We start from the raw sequence: 23,237 nt of genomic DNA on the forward strand, positions 1-23,237 counted from the left end.
AGAAATAAAGACTTTGACGTTTGCTGATGACATTGTAATTCTGTCAGAGACAGCATAGGACTTGGAAGAGAAGTTGAATGGAATAGACAGTGTCTTGAAAGGAGGATATAAGGTGAACATCAACAAAAGCAAAACGTGGATAATGGAATGGTGTCGAATTAAGTCGACTGATGCTGAGGGAATTAGATTAGGAAATGAGACACTTAAAGTAGTAAAGGAGTTTTGCAATTTGGGGAGCAAAATAACTGATGATGGTCGAAGTAGAGGGGATATAAAATGTAGACTGGCAATGGCAAGGAAAGCATTTCTGATGAAGAGAAATCTGTTAACATTGAGTATAGATTTAAATGTCAGGAAGTCATTTCTCAAAGTATTTGTATGGAGTGTAGCCATGTATGGAAGTGAAACCTGGAGGATAAATAGTTTGGACAAGAAGAAAATGAAGCTTTTGAAATGTGCTGCTACAGAAGAATGCTGAAGATTAGATGGGTGGATCACATAACTAATGAGGAGGTATTGAATAGGATTGGGGAGTAGAGAAGTTTGTGGCACAACTTGACTAGAAGAAGGGATCGGTTGGTAGGACATGTTCCGAGGCATCAAGGGATCACCAATTTAGCTTTGGAGGGCAGCGTGGAGAGTAAAAATCATAGAGGGAGACCAAGAGATGAATACACTAAGCAGATTCAGAAGGATGTAGGCTGCAGTACGTACTGGGAGATGAAGAAGCTTGCACAGGATAGAGTAGCATGGAGAGCTGCATCAAACCAGTCTCAGGAGTGAAGACAACAACAAGATGAATACCTCGCCAATATGCTGCCAATATGGTTGCACTATTGGTCAGAAGATGGCATCCACGTATGTGTTGCGGTGCCTTCCATGACCACCAGCGGCATATGTCGGCCTCACATAATGCCACCCTAAAACATTAGGGAACCTCCACCTTGCTGCACTCACTGGACAGTGTGTCTAAGGTGTTCAGCCAGACCGGGTTGTCTCCAAACATATCTCTGACGATTGTCTGATTGAAGGCATATGTGACACTCATCGGTGAAGAGAACGTGATACCAATCCTGAGTGGTCCATTTGGCATGTTGTTGGGTCCATCTGTACCACACTGCATGGTGCATGGTTCAAAGATGGACCTCGCTATTGACGCTGGGAGTGAAGTTGCACATCATGCAGCCTGCTGCGCACAGTTTGAGTTGTAACATGAAATCTTGTGGCTGCACGAAGAGCATTATTCAACATGGTGGCATTGCTGTCAGGGTCCCTCCGAGCCATAATCCGTAGGGATTGACCATTTAGGCATGGTTAAACTACAGACAACACGAGCCGTGTACCTCCTTCCTGGTAAAATGACTGTAACTGATCGGCTGTCGGACCCCCTCCATCTAATAGGCACTGCTCATGCCAGGTTGTTTACACCTTTGGGTGTGTTTAATGACACCTCTGAACAGTCAAAGGGACTGTGTCTGTGATACAATATCCACAGTCAATGTCTATGTTTCGGGGGTTCTGGGAACCGGGGTGATGCAGAACTATTTTTGATGTGTGTATATGGCACAAAACCTGCTTTGTACCCACACTTGCTAACATGCACTTGGATGATGGTACTTCATGCCAAGAAAAAAGGTTCAAATCCTGATGGAAGAAAAATTTCCATCATGAGTTTTTGGCTGGCTATGGGGCAAGAGGCGCTTTTGTTAAGTGCATATCACCAAACACTTCGCCAGAGTCCTAAATTAAATTAAAACATCTGTGCAGTGTCTTCTTCTTCTTCTCCTTCTCCTCCAAACAGCCGCTATAATGCAGAATTTACTAGTAGGTGTCATAAGAGGTATATCCACTAGTATAAATGGAGTTGTAGGATTTGTCAGTAGAGAAGCAGTAACAGCAGAATGGGTCGGCTAGGAGAGCTCAATGATTTCAAACATGGACTAGTCACAGAATATCACCTGAGTAACAAATCTGTCAGGGACATTTCAACCTTTCTAAAGCTGCCCAAGGTGACTTTTGGTGATGTGACTGTAGTGCAAATGTGGAGGAACATCCACAGCTAAACTGAGATTAGGCAGAACTCCTGTACTGAAGGGCAGAGAGTGTGAAACACTGGGGAAGGTGGTTGTAAAAAATTGCATGAAATCGATCAAATGAATCATTCTTAAGGGTTACAGTTCTATCAGCAGTCCAGCTGGCACTATGAGTGTGCATGGGGAGTTAAAAAGAATAGGATACTATGGCTCAGCAGCTACTTGTGAGGCACACAATTCTACAGACTATACTAAGCGATGCTTCAAGTGGTGAAAGAGTGACATCACTGGATAGTGGATGACTGGAAATGAGTGATGAATCACATTACACCCAGAGGTTATCTGATGGAAGGGTTTAATTTTGGCAGGTACCTGAAGAATGTTACCTGTTGCCATGTCATGCCAACAGTGAAGTACGAAGGGAGTAGCATTGTGGTGTGGGGATGTTTTCCATGGTCAGAGTGTGGTCCCCTTATTGTGCTTAAGAGAGTGCTAAATGTGGAAGAATACGGGCACATTTTACAGCATTGTGTACTGCTTACAGAAGAGGAACAGTTCTGAGACCATGACTGAGCAACTGTGAGACAACAAAGTGCTGACAATAACATTTCTGAAATGGGGTGACTGTCCAGAGTCCTGACCTGAACCCAATGCAATACCTTTGGGACAAGTTACAACTTTGACTTCATCCAAGACCCCCCCCCCCCCCCCCCCCCTCCAAGAGACCAAGAGACCCTTCTCTGGTTTCAGGTCTTGAGGAGGGAATGGGCTGCCACTTCTTCACTCAGAAACTTCATTGAAAGTGTGTACAGCACAGTTCAAGCTAACAAGGGCAAAGGACAGGCACTACCATATACTAATATGGTGTCCGGATACTTTTGAAAAACAGGTGTACACATTTGAGAGGGAGTATCAACTTCATACAAAGAAGTGCCATTTCATGTGAAGGAAGGAAGGAAATCTTTCAAGTAAGAGGGTTTAAACTACCTCTCACAGCCTCTTAACTAACAATGCCACAAAGTTGCAAGTATTAAAATTATTTACACATATGTCATTCTCATTACTTAAAATGAAAAATGCTGTGTATAGTGCTGTTAATTAATGGAATTACTACTTAATACATGCTTGAAACTCACGATTTAGCTTAATAAAACTATGTGTGTGTAAGCAGATAATTACTTCACACGAAATAATAGTCATTGCTGAGACCATAAAATCATAGAAACAGCAATAGTAAACTAGCATTAACAAGCTAACACAGTAATAAAGCATCAAAGTAGCACATGAATGCCCTAATCTGCAAAGCAAAACATTCTCCTTATGTCTGTCATGAACATTATGTACCTCAAATAAATATAAAAATAAAATAAACCATTAAATTTATTGCTAAACAGCATTCTCGGTTACACTCACAGATACATATACTTGTCAGCCATACATATTCACACAACGATTAGAGTTTTATGACAATTAAATTTCATTGTAAATGCACTCATGGTTAATAAAATGATGTCATGCTCAGAAATGTGTTATTACAACTTATGATTGCAAAACACTTTATCTAAGCAATGTTGCAATGGATGCTTCATGAAGTGAAATAACTGACCTTGCAAGACATAAAAAAGGCATACATGCAAGGAAATCAATGGTTTAAATGATTGTAATTAATAGTCTGAGATCTGCAAACAACTATTACTTGATGCAGTTCACGACATACTGCCACTCATACTTCAGTGAAACAACCATGAATATTTAGCAATGCATAACGTGCAAGAATGCACACAAGAATCACCTGCTATGTAATAAAACAAATTACATCTTAAAGCTTAGAGTGATTACTTAGGCACGGTGTAAAATGCAGGTCAGTAAAATTTACAAAAATATGTATACAAGAATTGCTATTACAGGAAAGAGAAACGCAGAGCAAAAGCACTGATTGAGGTTTTAACCACTAATAAACATGCAGTTCCACTGAGGAGAGAAAGTAGAATCACTTGCCATTAGTCTTCAGCTTTTGTTGATTGTGCTGTATTTTCATGCGAATCAGACTTTTCATCTCACATACTTAATAAGTCATGTATGATGTTTATATGATTGAAGAGATGGGCGTTTTCACATTTATTCATAATGTAACAAAAATTTAAATAATAAAAAGGAAAACAGCTCTGTATACTAATAAAGAAAAAAACTGTACTACAGCACTATAATAATGCTAATTACAACTTTAACAGCAGTATTGTGGATTTTCCAACAAATGGTGCTGTTGAAAACCAACTGCGTTACTGAACATTAAGCATTATGAACAAAATAAGCCAAAACAAAATAAAATATAGTTGTGAACAAACAACCTTCACATACAAACTAGTCTTTTTCGCACGGCATAAGATAAAATTTCCAACATTCTCCCTACTGTTAAACTCTTTAGCACTTAACGTTTTATGATTGTTATACATCTCATAATTCACATGCCATTCCATAATGTTCATTATACTTTCTGATGGACACTAGCTCCACATGTTTTTATATTTACATGAGCATCAGTAAATATTAAACAGATAAACAAAGGAGATGATCATGATGAAGTCGTTTTTTAATTTCCAAATGCTTATAGTGACAATATTTATTTAATGTTTCTGTTGGACACACAATGATCATTTCCTTTGTTGGAAACTTCTTTTTTCTGCCCTCTCTTATGTGTAACACTATCACTTTCACATTTCTCTTGCAGTTATAATTAACTGATAACAGCTGTAAAAGGCATTAATTGTTTTAAAAGTTAATTTCAAAAATAAACACACAAAGTGAACAGTACAGAAAACACAAAACTTATCTTCAAATACATATTCATTAGTAGCAAATTCTGATTATTGATATGCAAGTTCAACAAAGTTCGATCATTTAATAATATGACTATAAATTTAATATCTAGAAAATCATCATTTTGTTTACATTTCATAAACCAGTAATTTTGCTTGTTTTTTTTTTTTAATACCCATTTTCAAGCTATAAATGAAATATTTTATTTCATCTTTCACATAGGAAAAAGTATCCTTGAACTACCAGATGCATGTTAAAAGTCTACAAAACAAAAAATTTTCGTGGTCCCATTAATTCCCATGACCAATGTTTTGGGTTATGTAGTGGGGTAACAGCGAGTTGTGAAAAGAAAAGGTCCTAGCAAATAGAAATGGAAGTGGAAGAATAATTAAGAACGGGAATGGAGATAATTAGGACTGCTATAAGGGAGTATGGCACTTTTGCAGGATGAATGTGTGACAGAATTGGTGTGTGCTGGAATGGCAACTCATGACAATCATGGTAAAAAAAAAAAGCTTATATTTCATAATGAATCATTAATGTGAGACTCTTGTATTTTTCATATTACTGAAAACCTGCAAATCAGGAGCCACCAACAACTTCACAACAATAGTTTACTGTACTGGAATGCACCTGTTCAATACAGACTGAAGCAAGTCCTCCTCCCACTCCTAACCTTCTGCCAACCCTCCAAATCCTGCTCGCATCACGTGGACAGCCACACTTCGAACTTACATAAGCCACCAATCAATTAAATCTTATATTTTCCAATAACTGTTGAGTGTGATCACTAATAGCTTATTTGTCACATTAAGCAGTTTTGATAAGTAGTACATTTCCTGGTAAAAACAACATTCATTTTGAATATTAATTTTTAAAAAATAAAAGAGAACAGGGAAGCCTAAGAATATTCTTCAAAGAATTCCAAGAACATCTTGTGTTAATCAATAGTAGATACACTAATTTTATTTTTCAATCACTTACGCCTGTATTCCCGAATATGACTTAACCTGAATGCCAATATAAAACTATAAAACAGGCGTTCAACTCTGTGGTGTAAGTGACAGAGATTTTACTTTCACCTCTTCCTTCTTAAATGCTGTACTGTATGCTAGTCTTTGGCTCACCATTTCTATCTCCCTTCTTTTTTGCATTTCCATGTTTCCCTTCCTCAACAGTGTTTGAAAGCTTCATGACTCAATGACACAAAAATTTGTTACCCCTAATGCTATTTTAACAATCTCAAAAAAGCCATAATTTACAAATTAATTCAAAAGTATCCCAATTTATTGCAACCATGCTGCTAGTTCAAGCACATTCAGTTATGGATTTGTGGTAGCTCTTCTGTCTCCAATACAGGAGCTATGACCAAGTACTTTTTACATTATACACACTATGAATGAGAATAGACAAAGTCTTTAAGAACTACGTAAAGAACGTAACTTATGAACTACAACTCATTCAGTTTTAAGTTTTGGGACACTGCATAAATGGTATTCTATTTATTATTGTCAAGATTACAAAAAATGAAGCCATCTTTTGCCAAAGACTAAAGCAGAAAGCAAGAAAAAGCTTGTAAAATAACAGTGGAAGATCTTAGTCTCCAGGCCAATGAAGAAGGAATAGCCTTCTGCATGGAAAGACAGTAGAAAGAAAACAATAAACAAACCCTATTGCATTAAATAATGTTACATGCAGAATGGACAGCACAATCTACTTCCATTCCTTCTTTCTTTTCCTGTAACATTACCCATCCTTCATATAAAGCATCCTCTGAGTATTATGATATCATTTCCTCATTACCAGAATGTGTGTTTTATCATCCATAACAATAAAGTGAAATAAGGAAGCTTCATATTTCACTGAAAACATAACAAGTAGCAACAGTTGCAGTAGTAGTAGTAGTAGTAGTTTTAGTAGTCATAATAGTAACAACAACAACAAAAGCAATAGAAGAGCAGATACTAATATGAGAAAGTAGATGCTTTCAAGCTTGCAGAACAGAATTATTTTCTCTCAAACACATAAAGGGAAAAATAAATTTAGGTTTTAAATCACTTAGTGTCTTTGTTTCACATGAAACATATGGGTGAGCATGACAATGGCTTGCTAGTGCCAGAGTACAAAACAACTGGAAAGAATTCATTTAATAGTAATTATTGCCAGGGACAAAAGTATCTCTTATGCTTGCCCTACTGTAAAAGACAGTCACATTTACACAGCCTTTCGAGGTTGGCTTTCAAAATTGCTGCAACATTCTGTTTTGTGGGAAAAAAGGAATATTGACTGCAGCAGTGATGAAGTAAATAGTTTTTATCTTATTACATACTTATTTCAGAAGCCCCACTAATAACTTAACATAAAATTTATGGCAGTAGCTGTCCTATTATTATTATTATTATTATTAATTATTATTATAAATTGCCATATAACAGTAAATTAACCTGCATAACATTTTTGACCAACTAGTATTTTCTGTGGAAAGAAAGTCAATTTGTGGTATCAGGCACCATGCCATGTCTCTTTAGGATTAAAACATGTATCTGAAAAAAAGAAGCTTTAACTGTAAGGTAATGGAAAATATTGGAATGTAGCCATACATTAGGTGTGTGTGTGTGTGTGTGTTTTAGATCAAAAAAGTATTGATCCAAAAGCTAGCTAAATTCTTAGTGTAGTTTTTGTTGATCAATTAATACCACTATCACCTGGTTAGTAGTTACCTTCACTCCTGAACATATCTCTGTTTAAGTTAAAACTTATAAATATATATAAATAATCATATTCATCTTGTGGGCTATTCAAGTTTTGCTTCACAGATCAGAACACTCTTCATTCTAATGCTCTGTATAAACTAGTGAAAGGATAGACAGCAAGACTGTGGCAAAAAAATAATGATCTCAGAAACCACCATATGGTGGAAGCAAAAGACAAAGAGAAAAATCAATAACTAATACTTATTTCTTTAAGCACTTCGACAGTCTGTCTTCATTTTTTTCATGTCTGTCACATTTTCAATAATTTTCTTTCACCTTTTGGTTTCTTTTCATCTTTTGGTTTCTTAGATTCAGATGAAGAAGAAACTGAAATTCAACAATATTATGGGAAGTATACATTGCTACTCACTCTAAAAACGACGCATTGAGCTGCTGACAAGCTCAACAAAAAGATTGATACAAAGCCTTCTTCAGAAAGGAGAAAACACACACACACACACACACACACACACACACACACACACACACACACACACACAAGAAAGCACACTTCACACATGACGTCTATGTTCAGCTGCTCCATCCAGAATCAATGGTGTTATGTTGAACGGAAGCAACAGTCCTGAGTGGGGGTGGGGGAAGGTGCTGGGATAGATTGGTATAGGTTGGGTGGGGCGGGGGAGGGGGGGGGGGAGATGTGAGGAGCAGAAAAGGGGAAATGACTGGAGAGTACATTGGCAGAGAGTAGTGCACAGTGAGGGTGAAAGTATGTGAACTTGGAGAAGGTGATAGGACAGAGGGGGGCAAGAACTGTTGGGTGGAGGGTGTGGGGACAATACTTTACGGTAAGTTGAGGCCAGGATGATTTTATGAGTGGAGACTGTGTTGTAAGAGAAACTCTCATCTGCAAAGTTCTGAAAAACTGGTGGTGAGAGGCAGGATCCAGATGGCCTGGGTTGTGAAGCAGCCATCCAAATAAGCATGTTAAGTTCAGCTGCATACTATGCCAGGGTGGTCCACCCTGCTCTTAGCCACAGATTAACGGTGCCATTCAACCTGGTAGACAGCTGGCCATCTGCATCCTCCTCTCCACCACTAACTTTTCTGAACAGCACAGATGGGAGTTATCTTACAACACACTCTCTGCTCCCGAATTCAATATAGCAGTAACTTAACTGTCCCCACACCCTCCACCCAACAGTTTATACCCCATCTCTCATATAACCTCCTCCCAATTCATGTCCCCTCACCCTCATTGTGCTCTCCGCTCTCTGCCATTGCACCTACCCAACCTTTCCCATTCTCTGCTGCTCTCCTTTTCCACTACCCCTTCCCTGCCCCAAAGCCTCCTGATGCATTATGTGACAGCCTTGACGTGCTGCCATCTAGTACCTACACGCTCTGCCAAGCAGCACTGACTCCTCTTCCCCCACTCCCCACCCCACCCCCATCCTGCTATCCCTCCCCCTTCCCTCTTCACTCCATATTGCTGCTTCCACTTGACGTAACACCATTGCATTCTGGCTGGAGTTAGTGGTCACGTGTGCATGAGGTGTGTTTGCTTGTGTGTATTTCTTTCTGGAAGAAGGCTTTAGCTGAAAGCTCCGTGTGTAACAGCCTTTTCAAGCCTCTATGCAACTCAGTGGGTCCTATTTGTAGAAATAAGTAATCTATCCTTTTCATAACATTTTTGATACTCCAACCTGGACTTTCCATTGTATACACTTTGAAATTCAGTATAAATATTTTCATATAATCGTTTGGAACAGTGCAACCATGCTAACTAAATACACAGTAAGTTGTAATGGTCCAATAATGCAGCTGGTTTGAAAAGGCATATCCTCCAATTTACTTCTATTTATGTGTTACAATTAAACATTAACTTTTATCATTTTACAAAATTTCTGATTCTTGGATTAAAGGTAAATCAGATGTATTACAAGCCAAATTTAAACATAATTTCAGCATATAGACATTTCATACTCTCATGTTTGGAAAAACTACAGCACAAATGTTGAAAATCAATCTCAGGAAGATCAAATTAAATCATTCCCAGACCCTAGGAAAGACAGTCTGTAAATTTATTTCCATTATAAATTTCTTCCACTTCATTAAATTGGCAGAATGAGTGTTCATTAAACATCCAACGACTTTTTCATCACACATTCCCTATCGTGGACATTTATTTTTCACAAAAACTAGTTTTTGTTGTGGAAGCAAAATATGATTACCTGTTTCTTACATTTCAATCAGATTGAATTTATTTCCCTCTAAAAGGTGACTCATCAACAAAAATAATCAGTTTGAATTATATTTCCACTAAGAGATGAGTATGAAATGTCTACTTACAAAATATCTCCATTCTAGAGTCCCAATTTTTTCAACTATAATCAAAGAGCTAACAGTTACAATACTCCAACAGCTTTTCAACTTTTGTTGCACTATTTGCACTCATATTCATGAATGCTGAGTGACCTCTGGTGGTTTCAAACCTAATATGAAAACTTATCCACATTATGGTGCACCTCTACCACAGATACCTTTGACAGAATTAGTGCTTCTTCATAAATGTGAATCTAATTTGTGTGTGTGTGTGTAAAAAATAGATGTAAATGTCTTGTTTTGAATTTGTTTCACATCTGACCACTATAGCCCACTTTGCCATAAAAATCTGAATGTAGCACTTTTTGCTAAATTTTTTGATGGCTTACTAATTACAACAAATATGAAATTTTACTTAGCTATAGCACTGTTTTGTTTCTCAAGATGTGCACTATATCGATGCAGTTTTCAGTAACATGTACTCAGGATGCCAATTTGCTGCAAACATTATCCAGGTTTTACACAGAACTGTACTCTTTGTTTGTAGAATTAATTTTTATCTTGTGTGAAAACACTGCTGTTTACAAGGAAAAAAATTGGACAACCATCAAAATTTAATTGAGAGATTATAATTAAATTTCACTGTATTTAAACATTTTACACTCATCACTGAATATATGATTTATGCTGCAAAGTTCCCAGTTGCATTTATACTACTCTAACATGGCCTTATAATTATGCAAATACACATACATAGGAAATAGGAAATTATTTTACACATAGAGTTTAAACAAGCAAACACATTGATCAAACGCCCATCTCTACAGATATAAGTACTGTCAATCAGAGACAGTGTATAGGCATTTAAGAGTTATCAAAGTGAAAGTTCAAACACTTGACCAGTAGACATTGTCATTGAAGAAAACTGTGGTGACCTCCAGATCTTGACTTCTCCCGAACTGTAAGAAGTGCAAAGATTGCAGACTTACCATACTTAAATCAGAAAAAAATATTACATGAATCAGTACACTGGAAAACGTGTTAATAGTATCTTAGAATGCATCTGGTCCCGACATATTTTCACGGGCAAGTAAATAAATACTTTATTAAATATCTCCTTCAGCTGCTACATTACAGAAAAGGCTCAGAGTTTCAAAAATGGGCACAGTATGTTGGCATATTGTTTATTTCCTTAAAATAACTGTTTCTCAATTTCTGAGAAATACTTTATCTTCTTCATTATTATCATCATCATCATCTGCATGTCAAATAATAAAGTAGTAATCTAACATACATCCACTCCCCCGGTTACGTTCTTGTACAGTTTCAGCTTGAAAACACGTTAAAATGCAACAGAAAATTGCAGTTTTTTCCCCCCACATCAAAATGCTGCTGCAGGTACCTATGTTCATCGTAAATGTTGCTTCTGTAATACTTTCACTGTTGTAAAGGAGTGTAGTACTGACTGCAAATCTTACTCATTTGTATGGTTTCTGAACATTATTCTTTTACCTTTTTCAATTTACAAACTTTGAATTCTCAGTTTTGTCTATGTATTATTCTGAAAATGTAATATTACTTCACTACAGAAAAAAACTGCCAACCAATTGTTTTATGTGCCCAGTGGTGTGTGTGTGTGTGTGTGTGTGTGTGTGTGTGTGTTTACATACACAAGAGGACTTAGTCCAATAGTTTATCCCAGAAGCTACTTTTAAATGTTGTTGTCTAAAGCTGAATGCCTCCTCTATGTGGTAGTGATCTATCAATACAAGAGAAGGAAAGTTGCTACTCACCATATAGCGGAGATGCTGAGTCGCGATAGGCACAATAAAAAGATTCACACACTCATAGTTTTTGGCTATTGAGGCCTTTGTCAGGAGCTCTCTCTCTCTCTCTCTCTCTCTCTCTCTCTCTCTCTCTCTCTCTCTCTCTCTCTCCCACTCACGCACGCAAATGCAAACGCAACTTGCACACACGTCTGCAGTCTCAGAGAGCTGAGACTACACTGCCTTGAGAGTGCAGATGTGTGTACAAGTTGCTTGTGTGTGTGTGTGTGTGTGTGTGTGTGTGTGTGTGTGTGTGTGTGTGTACTGCTGACAAAGGCCTTAATGGCCGAAAGCTACGAGTGTGTGAATCTTGTTATTGTGCCTATCGTGACTCAGCATTTCCGCTATATGGTGAGTAGCAACTTTCCTTCTCTGGCATTGTTATATTCCATCCTGGATTTTCCATTGTTTGGTAGTAATATATCTTAATTCATACTGTTATTCTAGCAAGGATTTTCTATTGTTGGTCTACTTAATAAATTGCACAGTCATGAACGTAGCTAGCAGCAGCTGTTTCCACGAGTGTTAGGAAATTAGTCAGTGCAAGTTACCGATTCAGAAGTTACAGTTGAACGTACCATTACTTTGATGAATACTACATCATATATAAAGTGTTTAGGTCAGAGTTCCTCTTTTCCAGTAATTTATGACAAAGGACAGTGAAGGGGAGAGCACTCCCATAAAACTTACTATATATTTTTTGTTTAGCACATTAACCCAAAAGAACAGAAACAATGAATTATAACTTAAAGGAACAAGAGTTGCTGGTTAGTTGCTCATCATTACAGTGATTTAACCTGTCTTCTCATTAGATTCGATATTCTTTCAAACGTATTTTAGTCGAATGGTCACTTTTTCACCTCTGTATTTTTGTTTTATTTTACAATCTCTCACCTAATTCATTAAATTTCTGACAATTTACTTTGTCAAACTTTCATAGCTCTGTTTTTAAGACGTTTGACCAATATTTCCTCCAGAACTCAACTTTCTGTGTGTGGATTTTATTTCCTTCAACAATTCTTGCTTTACTCTTCCTCAATTTGTTTATGATGGTATTTGCTGAATGGGATCTGGTTTCTCTTTTGATATTCTGTTAATTTTCACCATCAGAACAGTTATGAAGTAATCAAATAAGTGTCTTACTGGTTTTAGCCTTCAATTTGACATTAGTTCAGCACATAATTACCTTCAAGATTCTTGATATGCCAAACCTTGTCCACATGAGTAACATCACATTTTATTGCTCATTACTATGTTTGATAGTCATTTAACTAAATGAAATTTTTACTCTTTAACTGTTTCCAATCCTATTTTTATTCTCACTGCAATCTCCCCAACTCCTACTCATTTTATGTGGGTACGGATATAAGGCATTATGGGTTATTAAGTTACTGTTTGTTTTTAACACTAAAAGCAACAGGACGTCACCTGATAACTTTATTATTTTTAACACTAGTTCCTGAACTACATTTGTGTTTGTTTATGGTTATTTACAATTTGAAACTTCCTGGCAGATTAAAACTGTGTGCCAGACAAAGACTCAAACTAGAGGCCTTTGCCATTCATGGGCAAAGTGCTTTGCAGGAGAGCTTCTGTGACGTTTGGAAGGTAGGAGACGAGGTACTGATGGAATGGAAGCTGTGAGGATGGGGTGTGAGTAGTGCTTGGGTAGCTCAGTTGGTGCAGCACTTGCCCGTGAAAGGCAAAGGTCCTGAGTTTAGTCTCAGTCCAGCACACAGTTTTAATCTGCCAGGAAGTTTCATTTCAGCGCACACTCCACTGCAGAGTGAAAATTTCATTCTATTTACAATTTCTTTCTGTATGCTACTTCTTAAAACATTCTCCTGGATTAAGTCCATGTTTCCTCTTGCATGCTTTGCAGCAGAAAATTGTCTCTCTTCTTCCTCTTTACTCCTTGCATTTGCTGCAGAACATGCAATCCTTTGTTATTTTCTGCATCTTACTGTATATAATGCATCTTCCCATTTAGTCTTTTCTCGGAGTCAGAAGATGATGGTCTTCCTCTTTTCTTTGAATTTGTATTTGTCACCTGGCCAACTAGCTATCTCACTAGATTTCTTCTGTAAAAAAAAGTGAGTTTGCATTTGTTCTCCACAGTCATTTCTGTCTATTGAGTAAAAAATATAACTGTTCACTACAGCAACTCCAATCAGCTAGAAGAACATTTTTTTCCACAACGTGTATGACAGCCTTGTAAAACCATAGAACCACAGCAGTGATGCACTGATCAGTCCTGTCCACTGCTCCCTAAACTTCATGTATTCCAAAATAACAGTGAGTTTCAGGAACTGCACAGGCTCTTTCCTTCTGTAACCAGTGATCAATTGAGTTTGAGAACCACAGAATGTACTCAACACAGTTACTAACCTCTTCACATGCAATGAAAGACACACCATTTTCATCTAACTTTGACAGGCATTTAACTCATATGGGGGAACTTAGGTCTTCTTCAAATCACATGAAAAATCCTCCCTAGAAGGCATCACTGTACCTGTCCATTTTGTGCAATTTCTGAGCAAGTTGAGGACTTGTGTAGAACATGTCAGTAAAAACGTGACAGCCTGGACCAGCAGCACAAACTAGCAATTGCTGTGCCACATAAACCACTATTCAGATTGCAAAAGGTAAACCACAATGAATTAGACTTTGTGTAGTTTTCTTTCCTCAATATGGAATGTGAGAAAAATAATCATTTTTAGAATCACCTAGACAGAAAACTCATAAACACCCAATTCATAAGCTTCTTTGAATTCTAACACTTGAATTCTTTGTTTGAATCCTACTGTGCTCTCATCTATAGCCACATTTATTTTTGGTATGTAAGGTTCTTTGCATTTACAGTCAATACACTAACATTCTTCACCTTGCCCCCCCCCCCCACTCGTACGTTGGCGTCCCTGAGCTATGACAGGTGCAACTGAATGTAGGATCCAAAGTATTTGGAAAAAAAAAACAGAGACAAGAAAAAACATCTTTGACAAGCAGAGTTTGTTCTAACCAGTGGTCTGTAAAATAGCCAGTTAATTCTGCCTTCAAATTCATGGCCATGTCCAATATTACGCCAAGGAAAGCCTTCAATTCTTATAATGTAATATCACTGTATAAGTGTCATATTGAGTGGAGTGACTCTATATATTTTCTTTTCATACATATTTGTAGCATTCAGAATTTCACTAATAAGGCTGTCAGTGAGAAACAGTTGGAAATACTCAAATTTGCATTTTGGTCAAACTTCATGAGAAATGGTGAAATCTTGTTGCGTGACAGAAATAAGAAACTTCATGGTGATCACCCTCGCCATCACAATTAATTTTCTAAGTATTTACTACACGCTATTTCTCTTCATCTCTGTCCACTTCGCCAGTAGATTCTGATTCACTAGAACTAATATCATTGCACATGGCTGAAGTTTCTTCCCAATCATTTTCATCACTAAATTCTCCTTTGTCTTCAATGTCTTTGAAAAGCCACCTCATAATATCACCACCACTTACATGATTTATACAGGCCATTATCATACTATAAATGTTGGCTGCAACATGCTTTGAGTTGTCAGATCTTCATACTAAGTGCTGCCATGTGACTACCAAATTCCAATAATTGAGCAAGTGGAAAGGACAACAATGGAAACAGGTCAATCATCATTTGACATCGGAGTCGTAGCGGAAAATCGTAATGTCGGACTAGTTCAACAGTATAACAGAAAGGGTTAAGAGATTATAAGTGACGGTGAACATTTGTAACAAGTTAAAACTGTGTGTTGAGCATACACAAATACAGATCATTACTTCATGGGTGATGCACTACCATTTGTACCATCCAAACACAGACTTGTGGTCAGACATGAAGTTTAGTCATGCCACTAATTCTTTCCTTACCTTCCCTACCCTACAGCAGCTCTCTCATGATACTGTAAGACCATCACCTCATTGAAAAAGGAGTGCAGGAAATTAAGTAAGTCATATGTTTAAGGTTTATGTCTGTCTTTTGGGATTACTCAGACAGTGCACTACCTGGGAAAGACAGGTGTGGGAAAACTATCACAAATATGTAGGACTTTACACCATATCCTAACTGTAATGAGAACAATCTGCAGTATTAGTCTTTCCATTTCTTTTATTGTTTTGGATGCATCCAAATAAACTGAAATCAGTCTTCAGTCAAGGAAAGTTTTGGAATCACTTTGAGAACTAACAATGAAATGTTTCAAATACTGAAACATAGTCATTCATGCCTGGTCCAGAGAATACTGCTTCCAGTTCTGGGAAACATTACATGTTATTAACTCGAAGATGATTTTCCCATAGGATTAATTTTTATTTGAAAGTATCAATTTTGTCAACCATACTTGTAACAAAATAATTCTCCCTTGCATTAAGAGACTTAACGAATTCAAATAATTGCTGATGTTGACTGTTAAAGATTTTGTCACTACTCTACCTAATCATAATTAGGTATTTTCCCTAATGGCTGCCTTCAGTTCAACCACCACTCACTTGCAACCGTCAGAAGCCAAGTGCATCATACTATCTTAGTAGTTGTAATTGACATTCCAGTGAGTGTTTACCCAGCTCATAATAGTGCAGTGGTATATTAAGCACTTTGCACGGGCTTCTAACTATACAAAAAGTAATGTAATTCCCATTTCGCAATGAATGATGTAGCTAATGCACTTTCAGTTTTTTTGGGTAAGTGCTTATACCACCACAGTATTACTAATGCAGAAAATAAAACTAATTTAACACAAGCATATTGGTAACAAATTGCTTGCTGTGTGACAAGACATCTGTCTTTCTCTAGTGGTGTATGGCTGTAGTCTTGTTGGTCTTTTCCCTCCTCACTCCCAAGCCCCACTCGCTATTGCGCCCAAAGTGCTAGGCATGAGTACACCCAGAGCATTTGTGCCAACAGAGCACTGTTTGGCCAGGCTTGGACTAGACAGAACAACCTGAATGTAAATGTTTATTTTTTTCAAGAATGTAAAAAACATGATGCCACTGTTAATACATGTACTGCAATTCACAGGCATACTGTCATTTTCAACAGAACCTAAAATTTTGCATCCCCTACAGAACCAACTATAAACAATGCATAGGTTTTTCATAAGATAGAGTTATTATAGGGCTACAAACCAACAGTATTGTTGAGTTAAATGGCCTTCATTTATTATTGTTGCTACCAAAACAGGGACTTCAGTTCTCAAAACCTTCTTCTAGGAGATAGTCATTCAGATAATCCATGGCAAATGGCCTCAAATACAATTACAAACATATCTGTGCTATTAATACATAGTTAAAGTAAAAAAATTAGCACCAATGTCGACTTTGAGTTTTCAGCACGTTAATACTGCTTAAGAGAGCATAGCATGATCAGCAAGATACTTAAAAATTGGAAAAAAAGTGCCTGCTTATGAGACAGCATGGCTGCAATCTTGTAGTTTGCATGAAGCTTTAGTAAACTGTCAACACTATGAACATAAAAAGCAAAGTTAGAGCAATAAAGGGATGTGGAAAGAACTGTCTAGAGGATTGATTAAATAAACATCCTAACACTAGTCACACCAATGCACTTAATGAATCATGCATTTATTTTATAACAACATTTTAAAGGTTTGTATGTCACATCAACACTCATCATTTAAGCTGGCACACTAGTTCAATTACTTTCAAATTTAGGGTACACAATACATCATAAAAACCCAGAAAAACTGAAAAATAGTAACTATCACAGCAATGGAAACAGTCTATATTCCAAGTGCAAATGGGACAAGAGAGATGTAAAGCATCCTACACTGTGGGGGTGTGTTCAGCTGGTACTACGTAGCTGCACCGGTAGGAGTGTCTGTGTGTGTGTGTGTGTGTGTGTGTGTGTGTGTGTGTGTGTGTGTGTGTGTGTGTCAATATCATTTACTCCTAAAGTACTTACATTCTGCCAGAACTTCTCTACCACATTTATTTATATAAGATTTACTTTGCAGATACATGTTACATATATGCATCTGCAAGAGGCTACCCCCTCCTGGAATCTGGGGGTATGCACTTTCTTTTTGTTACAAAACTCCCTCACATTTCTAGCAATGCTTGTCTGCAATTGTACTAAACCAGAGATTTAGACATACTGTGTGCGATGGGAAATACTGTAGCTCTACCAATCACTATATTACTCAGATTTGTTTGGTTGTAACGCATTTATTGGATATTATATTGTTTCCTTGGTATGGTGGCAGTTTCAGATTAGAGATTAGAGATTAGATTAGATTAGATTAGATTAATACTTGTTCCATAGATCATGAATACGACACTTCGTAATGATGTGGAACGTGTCAGGTTAATAAAAGATGTCTGTACAAGAAATTACATTACACAAAATATTGCATGACACTAATGATTAAGTTTTTTTTTTACTTAGTTTATATCTAAAAATTCAGCCAATGAGTAGAAGGAGTTGTCATCTAGAAATTCTTTTAATTTATTTTTAAATGTTAGTTGGCTATCTGTCAGGCTTTTGATGCTGTTTGGTAGGTGCCCAAAGACTTTTGTGGCAGCATAATTTACCCCTTTCTGTGCCAAAGTCAGATTTAACCCTGCATAGTGAAGATCATCCTTTCTCCTGGTGTTATAGGTATGCACACTGCTATTACTTTTGAATTGGGTTGGATTATTATCAACAAATTTCATAAGGGAATATATATACTGTGAGGTTACTGTGAGGATCCCTAGATCCTTAAATAGATGTCTGCAGGATGACCGTGGGTGGGCTCCAGCAATTATTCTGATTACACGTTTTTGTGCAATGAATACTTTTCTACTCAACGATGAATTACCCCAGAATATGATGCCATACGAAAGCAGTGAATGAAAGTAGGCATAGTAAGCTAATTTACTGAGATTCTTATCACCAAAATTTGCAATAACCCTAATAGCATACGTAGCTGAACTCAGACGTTTCAGCAGACCATCAATGTGTTGCTTCCAGTTTAACCTCTCATCAATGGACACACCTAAAAATTTTGAAAATTCTACCTTAGCTACAGACTTCTGTTCAAATTCTATATTTATTACTGGAGTTGTGCCATTTACTGTACGGAACTGTATATACTGTGTTTTATCAAAATTTAAAGAGAATCCGTTTGCTGAGAACCACTTAATAATTTTGTGAAAAACATCATTTACAATTACATCACTTAGTTCTTGGTTTTTGGATGTTATTACTATACTTGTATCATCAGCAAAAAGAACTAACTTTGCATCTTCATCAATGTGGAATGGTAAGTCATTAATGTATATCAAGAACAGTAAAGGACCTAAGACCGAACCCTGTGGGACCCCGTGCTTGATAGCACCCCAGTTTGAGGAATCAGCTGTTGTTGTAACATTACACGAACCACTTATTTCAACTTTCTGCATTCTTCCAGTTAAGTATGAATTAAACCATTTGTGCACTGCCCCACTCAAACCATAATGATTTAGCTTATCTAAAAGAATTCCATGATTTACACAATCAAAGGCCTTTGAGAGATCACAAAAAATACCAATGGGTGATGTCCGGTTATTCAGAGCATTTAATATTTGATCAGTGAAAGCATATATAGCATTATCTGTTGAAAAGCCTTTCTGAAAACCAAACTGACATTTTGTTAGTACTTTATTTTTACAAATATGGGAGGCTACTCTTGAATACATTACTTTCTCAAAAATTTTTGATAGAGCTGTCAGAAGAGAGATTGGGCGGTAGTTGTTGACATCCGACGTATCCCCCTTTTTATGCAATGGTTTTACAATGGCATATTTCAGTCTATCAGGGAAAACACCCTGCTCCAAAGAGCTATTACATACGTGGCTGAGAATCCTACTTATCTGTGGGGAACAAGCTTTAAGTACTTTGCTGGAAATGCCATCAATTCCGTAAGAGCTTTTACTTTTCAGTGAGTTTATTATTTTACTGATTTCAGAGGGAGAGGTTGGTGGAATTACAGTTGTTTCAAACTGCGCAGGTATGGCCTCTTCTATTAATAGCCTTGCCTCTTCTAGTGAAGATCTAGATCCTATTTTCTCCACAACATTTAAAAAATGATTATTCAAAATATTTTCAATTTCTGATTGTTTGTTAGTGCACTTGTCATTCAGTTTTATTGCACTAAAGTCTTCCCGTGCTCTTGGTTGCCCTGTTTCCCTTTCAATAATATTCCAAATTGCTTTAATTTTATTATCAGAGTTACTGATCTCAGACATGATACACATGCTTCTGGACTTTTTAATAACTTTTCTTAGTACCGCACAATAGTTTTTATAATATTGAACAATTTTGGGGTCAGTACTCCCTCTTGCTGTTAGATACAGTTCTCTTTTACGGTTGCAAGATATTCTTATTCCTTTAGTTAGCCAAGGTTTTTTATATGTTTTCTTGGAATTATGTTTAACTATTTTCTTGGGAAAACAATTTTCAAATACCCTTAAAAATGTATTGTAAAATAAGTAATATTTCAAGTTTGCATCGGGTTCCTTATACACTTCATCCCAGTCTAGCTGCTGTAGGCTTTCCTTAAAGTTTGCAATATTTATATTGTTAATTGAACGCACTGCTTGGAAAGTCTGATTTATTATACTGCATGGAGCTATGTCATGTACTGTAACAAGCTGTGCACTATGATCTGAAAGACCATTCTCAACAGGATAAGCATTTATGTCCTTAAACTTATCTTGGTCTATAAAAAAGTTATCTATATATCTATATCTATATATTTCACACACCTGTAAAAATTATTTGCATCAAAACAAATTTTAACAAACAGAAATATGGATGTGTATAGCTGTCCTTTTTTCCCCCTAAGGTAAGTCTTTCTGCTCCCGGGATTGGAATGACTCCTTACCCTTTCCCTCTCCTTTCCTCTTTCCTGATGAATCAACCATGGGTTGCGAAAGCTTGAATTTTATGTGTGGGTTTGTGTCTCTATCAACATACCAACGCTTTCGTTTGCTAAGTTACATCATCTTTGTTTTTAGATATATTTTTCCCACGTGGAATGTTTCACATATATATAAAATAGAAAGTAACTTCCACATGGGAAAAATATATTAAAAACAAAGATTCCAAGACTTACCAAGTGGGAAAGTGCCGGTAGATAGGCACAATAAATAAAACACACAAACAAACACACAGAATTTCTAGCTTTCGCAACCGACGGTTGCTTCTTCAGGAAAGAGGGCAGGAGAGGGAGAGACGAAAGGATGTGGGTTTTAAGGGAGAGGGTAAGGAGTCATTCCAGTCCCGGGAGCGGAAGGACTTACCTTACGGGGAAAAAAGGATAGGTATATACTCGCACACACACATACACACACACACACACACACACACACACACACACATATCATGTGTATACAGTATGGATGGATGTGTGTGTGTGTGTGTGTGTGTGTGTGTGTGTGTGTGTGTGTGTGTGTGTGTGTGTGTGTGTGTGTGTGTGTGTGTGTGCGCGCGCGCGCACGCGCGTGCGAGTATATACCTATCCTTTTTCCCCCTAAGGTAAGTCTTTCTGCTCCCGGGATTGGAATGACTCCTTACCCTCTCCCTTAAGACCCACATCCTTTCATCTTTCCTTCTCCTTCCCTCTTTTCTGACGAAGCAACCGCCGGTTGCGAAAGCTCGAAATTTTGTGTGTGTGTGTGTGTGTGTGTGTGTGTGTGTGTGTGTGTGTGTGTGTGTGTGTGTGTGTTTTGTGTTATTTTATTGTGCCTGTCTACCGGCACTTTCCCGCTTGGTAAGTCTTGGAATCTTTGTTTTTAATATATTTTTCCCATGTGGAAGTTTATTTCATACATAATTCCTCTTTGTGGTATATATATATACATATATATATATAAAATATGATGATGTAAATAAAATAGAAAGAAACTTCCACATGGGAAAAATATATTAAAAACAAAGATTCCAGGACTTACCAAGCGGGAAAGCGCCGGCAGACAGGCACATGAACAAAACACACAAACACACACACAGAATTACGAGCTTTCGCAACTGGCAGTTGCTTCGTCAGGAAAGAGGGAAGGAGAGGGAAAAATGAAAGGATGTGGGTTTTAAGGGAGAGGGTAAGGAGTCATTCCAATCCCGGGAGCGGAAAGACTTCCCTTACGGGAAAAAAAGGACAGGTGTACACTCGCGCACACACACACACACATATCCATCCGCACATACACAGACACAAGCAGACATATTTAAAGGCAAACTCCCAGTTGGGGAGAGATCTGGTGACCTTGCTAGCTGTGACAGTGTTTAGCAAGTACAAGTAGCAAACCCCTCTGTGCACAGGCAGGCATTATCTTGCTGAACCCCCCAGGGGCTCAGCATTCATTTGCTGAGTACGGGCTTGGCGACCCCGGGGTCCTGAGCTCGTGACTGGTCAGCGCCGCCAGTCCCCTGTCACCGTAACACCCGGACATGCTTCAGCAACCACCGCATGGCACGGCGGTGGAATGTTGTGTGCTGCATGGAATGGTAATCTTGGTTTGACCGCCTGGATTGCGAGGAAGGTAAACCTCTATAAAAAAAACCTCAATCTTACGGTGTGCTGCGTGCCTATAAGATGCATGGCTGTTGGGGTGGAACAGTCGCAAGCGGGCAACCTCTGGGGCACCTGCCACACCCCAGTTATATAAGGCTTACCTAGGAACGCGGGGCTCTGTCTAGGTGGACTTCTAGTTCCCTAGCTGCTCGTGGGGCAGAGATGGAACCCTCGAACTTTTATTCTTCTCCTGCCAGCGGAAAGGGTGGACCGCTGGTGGGTTCTAACACCCAATCCAACAAGAGGGCTCGTGTAGCCAGTCCTCCTGATTCAGTTCCTCTTAACAGAATGCAAACTGCATCGCAGAATGTGTTTCTCATAATTAAAAGATAAAATGGTGAAACTTTTTCGAAACTCCCATCTTTTATCCAGAAGGGCCTAGAAGGTATTGCTGGCACATTAAAGTCTGTAAAGCGCTTGCGAAATGGCACCTTGTTGGTTGAAACAACTAGCTTCTAGCAAGTCCAGAACCTTCAGGAAGCAAAATTTCCTGGGGAATTTGCGAGAGAGACTGAATTTCACAACACCTTGAACTACAGCAAGGGTGTTGTGGCTTGCAGAGATCTCGTTGACATTCCCAAAGACGAACTGGAGGCTGAATGGTCCCGGGAAGGAATTGTCGACGTGCAACACATTATGAAACGAGTGGATGGTGCTCTCATAAAGACTGACTCATTTATCCCTACATTTAACAGCACCAAATTGCCAGAGCATGTGAAGGCAGGTTTCCTACGTCTCAGTGTACGGCCTTATTACCCCAACCCCATGCGGTGTTTTAAATGCCAAACACTTTCGACACACTGCTCTTAGCTGTAGAGGGGAAGCCACTTGTGGGAATTGTGGTAAAGCCGCCCATGAGGGAGTTGGTTGCTCTTCTCCTCTCAAGTGTGTCAACTGCTCTGGGGATCACCCTGTGTGGATTAGGGAATGCAGAGTTTTGCTTGAG

The 23,237-nt window shown here is 38.0% G+C and overlaps 1 protein-coding gene across 10 annotated transcripts in view; it reads right to left on the reverse strand.

The window, feature by feature from the left end:
- Positions 1–23,237, reverse strand: part of LOC126267947 (kinesin-like protein KIF21A) — a 483,424-nt gene that overhangs the window by 14,366 nt on the left and 445,821 nt on the right. For 6 of the 10 annotated variants that reach the window (XM_049973263.1, XM_049973264.1, XM_049973272.1 and 3 more), the window contains one exon: positions 9,045–10,845. The exons of the other annotated variants lie outside the window; for them this stretch is intronic. In XM_049973263.1, the coding sequence (XP_049829220.1) occupies positions 10,761–10,845 (85 nt within the window). In that variant the 3' untranslated portion in view covers positions 9,045–10,760. Of the gene's footprint in view, positions 1–9,044; positions 10,846–23,237 lie in introns of those variants that run through there. 10 annotated transcript variants of the gene reach the window in all.

Source organism: Schistocerca gregaria, chromosome 4 (genome assembly GCF_023897955.1).
Source record: "Schistocerca gregaria isolate iqSchGreg1 chromosome 4, iqSchGreg1.2, whole genome shotgun sequence".
Classification (NCBI taxonomy): domain Eukaryota; kingdom Metazoa; phylum Arthropoda; class Insecta; order Orthoptera; family Acrididae; genus Schistocerca; species Schistocerca gregaria.